Source organism: Crocuta crocuta, unplaced genomic scaffold, assembly GCF_008692635.1.
Source record: "Crocuta crocuta isolate KB4526 unplaced genomic scaffold, BGI_CrCroc_1.0 scaffold1161, whole genome shotgun sequence".
Taxonomy (NCBI): Eukaryota; Metazoa; Chordata; class Mammalia; order Carnivora; family Hyaenidae; genus Crocuta; species Crocuta crocuta.
Genome location: NW_027531894.1, coordinates 326,527 through 335,144, shown reverse-complemented (window position 1 = coordinate 335,144; position 8,618 = coordinate 326,527). Strand labels below are relative to the sequence as shown.

Below are 8,618 nucleotides of genomic sequence, written 5' to 3'. Positions count from 1 at the left end.
CGGGCCCCCCCCACACACACAGGTCAGAGTGGTTTTGGAGGAAGGCCAGGGGGGAGGGGGGAGGCTGGGCCCAGCCCTAAGCTGAGCTGCTCTTCCCATAGGATCTTCTTCTGCCTCTGACCAGAGAAGAGTCTTTCGCAAGAACCTCCCAGAGTCCTGCTCTGATGTCCAGCCTGAGCCCAGAGAGTATGTCTGTCCCCTGAAATCTGGGTGGGTCGGGCTCTCCTGTGGCCTCCTCAGTCCCTCAGCCTGTGTCCTCCCCACAGTTGTCCCCATGAGGCAGAACTCCTGGAGGTAGCAGTTCTTGCCCCAGAATGGACGTCCGCTGCCAGCCCAGCCCTGGGCTCCAATGACACGAGCGAGGGCGCCAAGGCTGGCCCGACTTGGACAACAGCAGCGTCAGGGGATCCAGAGGGCTCACTTCCCCATGCACTGGGAAGCCCTGGTGCCCTGGGCCTGAGACAGAATGCCTCAGAGCCCTGGGGTTCTGCTCTGGGGGGCAGGGGGAGGCTGAGGCTGCTTGCCCTAGTACTTGCCAAGTCTGCCGAGCCCCCTGGAGAAGCAGGGGGCATGGCTGGCTCAGAATTTGCTAGGCCCCAAAGGCCACCGCTCCTTATTGGGAACAGGAGATGTGTGGACACTGCTCAGCTGTGGGTGTGTGCTTGCACGTGGGAGGTATCTTCATCGCGTGTAAGCACATACATGGGTGTGCTGCCTCCGGTACCCTGACCCTAAAACCTCAATAAACTACCCCAAATGGCTCGAGTGTGTCCTGAGCTTGCACCAGTCAGTGTCTGGGGACTAAAGCTGAGACTGGCTGGGGTCGCTGGGCAGCACCCCCAGACTACCCGAGGCTGGCCACAACCAGGGCTCTTGAGAAAGAAGGGCGTCTCCCAGGGACAAGTGTTCAGTTGGGCCCAAAGCTGGGACTTGGGGGGGCCTCACATTTCAGGCTGCTGTGCTCGCACACACACACATCCCCACCCCCTCCCCCTACACACACACACCAGGCTCTCCTTGGCAGCCCAGGCCCGGGGTTGAAAGTTGAACAGTATGGGGCCTGCAGCAGCCTCAGCCCCGGCCTGCGTTCCCGTGTGGATCTCTCTCCTGCCTGGTTCTCCTCTTCTGGCCCAATCCTCACCAGTAGCAGGAACTGGCACCCCATCTGGGGTAGCTCCTGGACATGAGGACTCAAGGACATGCCAGACCTGCCTATCAGGTTTACTGAGAGCTTGTGGGGGCAGGTCCCCAGACTCCTGGTCGGCCAGGTCAAGGAAGCAGCTTTGCCCAGAGGAGCTTTGTAGGCCCCACGAAGGTGTGGCTGGCCAGCCTTCCCACGGGCCCCTCTGCTTTCCAGTTGGATGCAAAGCCTCAGCTGTGCACCTGCGGACTCAGAATTAGGGCAGAGTGATGTCTAGCTCACGGTCCTGGTCCTGTGGTGCGCTGCGTGTTGCGCCTCTGAGCACAGCGGCCAAGACTGGAGCTCTGTGTGGTGGTCAGAACCCAGGTGCTCGGTGCAGCTACAGGTGTGGGGAATAGGAGGCGGGGGCGTCCTAGACGATGGGGGTGTTTGTGCTGAGTTTGGGGGTTGGCAACTGTGGGAGGGACTCAGCCTTCCGGAGTGGCCCCCGAGCCGAGCCTGGTGTTCCTCACTTCCTTTGGGGCTGACCACAGAGGACATGAAGTCCTGAGTACAAGGAGCAAGGAAGCCACCAGGAGGCAATGGTACCTTGAGAGCACAGCTTGGGGGTGGGGTGGGGGGGAGTAACTAGGACTGGGCAGGAAGTGGAACAGGATAGGGAGCGAATGGACAGGCCAGGCAGCAGCAGGGGGCTCCTTACTCCAAAGCCCCCAGCCCTACCTGACTCCTACCTATGCTCCCACCTGAGCTCACTGAGCTCACTGCGCACCTCACAGCAGCCCATTCCGGACAGGGCTAAGCAAATGGGCACACGGGGTATAGTCTGGAATGCAAATGCTGACTGTGTCGTGTGCTGGGTGGGAGGGTTGGGGCTATGGGTGATCAGCACCAGGCTTAGTGAGTCTGCTCTCCCCACCTACAGCCCCTACCTGTGCTCGGAAGGGCTGGGCATACCCCTGGGAACCTGTCCTGAGCCCCAGCACGGTGTCATCTCCCAAGCTGAGCACACTGGCCAGCAGAGGGCAAAGCCAGGTGCCATCTGGGGCTGAGCCCACACCTCCCGGGGTCATGTGCTTTCCCACCGACCAAAGGGAAGTAGGCCTGGTGCTTGCAGACTTTGCACACCCCGTTTCCTGTGTGTTTTCAGGGAACACCTGTTCAGAAGCCATTGCCAGGGACCTGTCCCTGGTCTGCTGCTGGGTGAGGAAGCTGATGAGCCCTCTTTTGAACCTTGGAGGGGTCCTCAGCTAGCACCTGTGCTCTTAGGGTGGAGAAAAGGACAGAACCTTCCTCCTCTGGTTGTTCCAGATGGACAAAATCCCACATCCCCAAAAAGTTGCCAGAAGTGCTTCAAATCACAAAGCAAACCTTGGAGTTCCTGGAAAGTTTACTTTTGAGCTTTAAACTGTACTTTGAAAACAATGATATGAACCATGTTGAGGTAAGGAGAGGCCCAGCTCCCACACACACACACGAGCACACACATCCAGTCCACGGCAGGGCAGGGCCAGGCGAGGCCAGCTCCCCAGGCAGCCCTGGGTAAGTCCAGAGGCAGCCGTCATCAGTCTCTGGAGGGCCAGGCTGTGGTGGCAGATGGCACTGGAGCCCCTCCAGGCCTCAGGGTTCCTGCCCCCCTCAGTGCAAAAGTGACCTCTTGGGTTGGCTGAGAACACTGGGGCTCACTGAAAGGTCACCCACAGCAAGTCATTGCCCTGTGGCAGCCAGTCAGCTCCACTGGTTCTCAACCCCAAGGCTACCCACAGCCTCCCTGTCACCTGCAGAACATGGCCCTATGAAGCCTGCTGGGTGTGACACTCAATACACACAGTGACCTTTCGGACAGGGTCCCTCCAAAAGTGAGTCCGATTCCATGCAAGGCCTCAACTAATCCTGCCTCTCCCTCAGGCTGCTCTGACAACCACAGATCCAGTTCCAGCGGCCAAGCCCCACCGTCTGGGAGAGGAGACGGGGCCTGCTGGAGGCGCCCTCCCACCTGCACGCCAGGAGACTGCTCCACCTTAGCAGGTTTTGCAGTGGACTGAGAACCCCCAGCAGAGAAAGCAGGCCTGGCCTGTGGTTGGGCTGGGGCTCTCCCAGGTGCCCCCACTTCTGGGAGGGGCATGTTGCTGGGCACCACAAGCGGGTCCTCAGCATCCCAACTCCTTTAGTGGCCTTGTTTAAGTGGTAGAAATGCACAGAAAAGCCAAATCTGGCACCATCTTCCTTAAGAAAGTTCCCAGGGGTGGCCCTCAAGAGGCCAGTAGTAGGGGCTCTGGTCCTGAGCGCCAAGGGTCTGACCACAACACCCGTTGCCTGCCCAAGGCTGCCCTCAGCTTGGCAACGTTCAGAAGACTGTCCCAGTAACTCTGCACATCCTGGCACCTGAAACAGACAAGGAAAAAGAAGTTCCCTCCTAGGGGGCATCTGGCCCAACCTGAGCCCCCTCATACAGAGGGCAGCGAAGTCCCAAGGTGTTTCCCCTTCCTCCCTACCCCCCAACTGAGCCTAGATACGCAGATCTGGCCCACAAGGGTGCCCTCGCCTCTGCCCGCCTTGGTGCTCACCCTCCCACCCGGTGTGGCTGTCCCCTGCCCGACAGAGCAGGGTCACAGAGGGGCCGGGGCGGTCGCGCTGCCCAGGGACAGATCAGCCGCTGTCACACGCACAGTGGGTCCGGAGCAGCGCAGTGTGCGGTGGGCAGTGGCTGCCCTGCGCCTGGAGGGACCGCCGGGTGGACGGAGGGGCCGTCCCCCATCCCCGACCCCCCTCCCTCTCCAACNAGTCCGGGTCCGGAGGGGACACGGCGCGGGGCGCGCAGGCCCCTCGGTGGTTTGCCCGTCCTGTTGGGGCTTTGAGAAAGTATAATCATGAGAACGGACTGTTTAAGGTCTGAAGTTATTGACTCCTGGGCGGTGCCCCAAGGTGGCAGCCTAGGGAGATTTGGCCCCGGTCCCCTTCCCTTCACACTCCGTTCCCTACCTCCATGGCCAGGGGACCCCTGAGGCGGAATCCCGGGTCATTCGCATCCCTAATGGGGTAGAGAGACGCTTGCTCCCCTTTCGTTCCTTACACAGAAGTCCTGAGGGGCCCTTTCCGCCCTCCCCAGAAAGCCGGAGCCGTCCACTTCCCCTCACCTCACTCACTCCAGTCAGCGTCGCCCACTCCTGCCTCTGACCCTGGCCCTCCCTGAAGGGCCTTATCCACCTGTCCAGGCAGCTTCAAAGGTGTTCTCTTCGCTTCAGTGCTATTCCGGTCCTCCGCCCAGGGGCCGTGCCCCCTTAGCCTCGGCCACTGTGGCCACCACTCTCTGCCGCCCTCCTGCCCTCTGGCTCACCACCCGTGCCTACTTCTCCCTTTCTCCACACCCCACATGTGCGTGGGCTGGAGGCCAGCTCCTGTCACAAAACCTGGGTGTCCAGACTACACACTTCCCATCATCAGATCACTTCATTTCTTCAAAACCATTGCCAGGGGCACCTGGGTGGCTCAGTTGGTTGAGTGCCCAGCTCAGGTCATGATCTTGTGGTTGGTGGGATCGAGCCCTGCATCCAACTCTGTGCTGACAGCACAGAGCCTGCTTGGAATTCTCTCTCTCTCTCTCTCTCTCTCTGCCCTTCTTCCACTCGTGCTTGCTCACTCTAAATAAATAAATAAATAAGTAAAACTTTTAAAATATTGCCTGATTGGCTAAGGGCTGGGCTCCAGGGAGGCATCTAACCTGCTTGGGACATCAGGAGCCTGAAGCCTGGGGATAGAAATTCAAGTGCAGGATGCTGTGGGTGTGGCCACCTATGGGTGGGGAAAGAACACAGAGGAGCAAGGAGCTGGCTCAGCTCTACTGGGGGTCAGAAGTGGCAGGGTGGCAAAGTCTGGATCATGTAGTCTTGAAGGAACCCCTAAGAATCTTCAGGATCCTCGAGGAGGTCCACACCTTCAGGACAGGGTAGAGGTCTGGAGGAAAGACGTCTGGGATTCGGGGACACAGAGAAGCCAAATGTCAGGGTGACTGAGTTCCTGTCTTGCCTTTACTGGTACGACCCTTAGCTGTGCCCTCCAGTTCTGCTGCTTCCAAATGCAACTCTTATCACCCTCTGTAGTGGCTTGAATAGTGTCCCCTCAAGATGATGTCTGTATCCTAATGCTTAGACCCTGTGAATGTTACCTTACTGAGAAAAAGGTCTGTGCAGCTTTAATTGAGTTAAAGGTCTTGAGATAAAAATCGTCCTGGTTTACCTGGGTGGGCTCCAAATCCAATGGCAAATGTACTTATAAGAGAGGCAAGGGGTGCCTGCGTGGCTCAGTCGGTTAAGCTCCAACTTCGGCTCAAGTAATGATCTCACGGTTCGGGGGTTCGAGCCCCGCGTTGGGCTCTGTGCTGGCAGCTGACTCATAGCCTGGAGCCTGTTTCAGATTCTGTGTCTCCTTCTCTCTCTGACCTTCCCCAGCTCATTCTGTCTCTCTGTCAGAAATAAATTAAAAAAAAAAAAAGATATAGGGGTGCCTGGGTTGCTTAGTCGGTTGAGCGTCCGACTTTCGCTTAGGTCATGATCTCGCGGTTCGTGTGTTCGAGCCCCGCATCGGGCTCTGTGTCGACTGCCAGCTCAGAGCCTGGAGCATGTTTCAGTCTGTCACTCCCTCTCTCTCTGACCCTCCCCTGCTCACGCTGTCTCTCTCTCTCTCTCTCTCCTAGAAATAAATAAAAAACATTAAAAAAAAGATAGATATAGGCGAGAAGAGAGAGATAGATATACAGGAAGGAAGGCCATGCAAAGACAGAGGCAGAGTTTGGGGTGATCTGGCTACAAGCCAAGGAAGCCTAGAGCACCAAAAACCAGAACAGGCAAGAAAGGATTCGCCCTACAGATTTCCAAGAGAGCACAGCTGCCTTGGATTTTGGACTTGTGATTTCTGGGACTGTGAGAGAATAAACTTCCGGTTAAGCTATGCAGTCTGTAGTCACTGGTTAGGGCCACACCACACCCACCTTCCCAAGTCTCCTCCCCTGGCTCTGGCGCTGTGTTTGTGTGCAGACCTGATGGCAGGGGGAAGGGCTGGCCTGGGCTGGACACAGCCAAGGTAGCTCCCAGTCCAGCTCCATCCTCCCGTATAAAACAGAAGTGTGCATTTCATGTATGTTCCTGCCTGAGCTTTGGAGCGGCAAGGCAGGGTACACTAGCACACACCACAGACCCAGCAAGGGCTTCAGAGTGCAAATCTACGGGGGATATGTGGGCAGGGTGCACACTGTGTGTCCTTGCTTGAAACTAGCATGTGAGAAGTGGCAGGTGGGCGGCTAGTCAGTGTGCACTGGAGTGATATTACTGATGGGGGGCATACAAGGAAGGTGTCCACATGCACACTGGAGGGGGAGTTATGTCAGCACGTGGAGGGCATCAGTAAGTGGGAGACATAGGCATGTGCTTTGCTGTCAAGAGGTACCACCTATGTTCAGTTTGGGCCCAGACCAATGGCTCCGGGGACTTTCCTGAGGGCACGTCTCACATCTGAGCACAAGTTGACATGACTGGGTAGATGCTGCTCTGCCCAGGGGTGTCTCCAGAGTAAGTGATTTTCCCATTGTGGGTGCATGTGCTTATTATGACAAGCTCCAGGGGCCCCCAGGAACAGGTGCGCACGAAGGTAGGAAGGGCTGCCCCCTCTCCAAAGGGGCTCCAAGTTGGCTATAAGCTGCTGGTTCAACTCCTTTCTAGGAGGGTCAGCAGGGTGCCCCTACCATTTGGTAACCTCTGCTGGGTAGTGTCCTTATATCTGATGGTCTTTAGTGGGCAGGCATGTGTATGCAGAAGGGCCAGCACATGCCAAGCTCCAAGCTGTGAAGGAGGGGGAGGGGAAGGTGCCTGATGCAAGGTAGCTACCATGCTGGACCCCACTCGAAGTGCTATCCCAATACTAGTCCATCCATCTCTCAACCTCCCTGTTCTACAGCCAAGGCACAGAGAGGTTGAGAAGCTCTTCAAAGTTATGTGATTGATACACTGGAAGCCCAAGTGCCCAGGTTCAGGTACCTGGACTGAGGGACACCCTAGAGGCACCGTGCTGTACCAGTCACCCCCCCAGACCCCACCCCGATGGCCCACAGAGAGGAATCACTCCTGAGTGTCTCATATCTCTGGCACCATCCATTCTTCCTTTCTGCAAAGTCCTTTACAGAGTTTGTAAATTAGGTGTAGTTTCTCCAGTTGTAAACCTAAAAAACAACCCTCCCTTGACTGGCTCCCTCTTGGCCGCCCCTGCTCGTCCTTTCTCTTGCAGTAGAACCACTTGCAAGAGTTACTTGCAAGTGCTCTGGTGACTGTCCCATTCTCTTTAGACTCCCTCCGGCCCTCCCCCCTGCAGTGCTGCGTCCGCCGGGTCACAGGGACTCCCACCTCACCCACCCAGGCCCCTGCCTGATGGGCCCTCCTTTTCCTTCCCTGGCTTCCAGAAGCCCCTCTCCTGGCTTCCCCCCTCCTGTTTACGTCCCATATCCCCCAGCACACCCCCTTTCTTCAGAATCTACCAGGAGCTTCTTGCTTCCCGCACCTGTGCTGCCCCCACCCGAGCCCGAGCCACGGTGGTCCCTGAACTGCGGTTACCGAGGTGGCCCCCTGGCCGGTCCCCTGGGGCCTGCCGTCGCCGCCCCGCGGAGCCTGTGAGCCAGCGCGCGTCATCCTGCCCTAAATGCACTTCTAGGGCCCCTAGCGCCTGTGGCCACTCCCCACCCTGGGCCCGGCCATCCCGGCCTCCTTCCCGAGGTCCGGCGGCTTCTCGATGCTCTCTCCATGCGGCCCAGCTCGGCCCCTTTGATGTCCATCCTCACAACCTAACACTGGCCAGTCGTCCTGAGCCCTGGATCCTACCCCGCTTTATCTTTCCTCCTAGCACGAGTCAGCTTCTCCCACATCACACGCTGTAGTGATTTACAGTGCTCGTGGTTTCCTGTGTCTGCACCGGACGCGATGCGGTGCCGGGGTCTCCCGCGGCCGTGCCCAGCACCCGGAGGAGCCCGCGCACGTACCGCTCGGTCAGCGTTTGGCCCGGGCGGCAGGCGCCCGGGGGCTGGGGGCGTGGCCACCGACATGGGGAGGGGCTAGACCTCGGGGGCGGGGTCTCAGGCGTGCCTGACGGCCGCTTCCATTCGTCCAGGGCCGCGGGCTGGGGCTCGGACCGTACCAGCTCCCGGCGGGGGAGGGCGACCCGTAACAGCTACCGGAGGGGGCCTAGACACCAACAAGTTCCACAGAAACTGTCTTCCTGGGCGGTGGCCAAGTATTAACCAGAGTTTCCAAAGCCTCGGGGTCCTCGGCTGCGGCGAGCGGCGCCTTCCGCCACCCAGGCTCTTCTTCCCCACCCTGGTCCCAGTGGTTCCCGCCAACGGGCGGGGCGAGGCGGGAGGGCCCCGGAAGCCGGCTGAGTGCACTTCCGGGTCGGGGAGCGCGCGGCGGTGGCGGCGGCAGCGGCCTAGTCGAGGGTGTCG

The 8,618-nt window shown here is 58.8% G+C and overlaps 1 protein-coding gene across 1 annotated transcript in view; it reads left to right on the top strand.

The window, feature by feature from the left end:
• The window catches only part of RASSF7 (Ras association domain family member 7), a 2,288-nt gene extending 1,527 nt beyond the window's left edge, over positions 1–761 (top strand). The window contains exons 4-5 of the mRNA XM_077773404.1: positions 102–186; positions 267–761. Coding sequence (XP_077629530.1) covers positions 102–186; positions 267–298 — 117 coding nt within the window. The 3' untranslated portion in view covers positions 299–761. The remainder of the gene's footprint in view (positions 1–101; positions 187–266) is intronic.
• Positions 762–8,618: the final 7,857 nt, after the last annotated feature.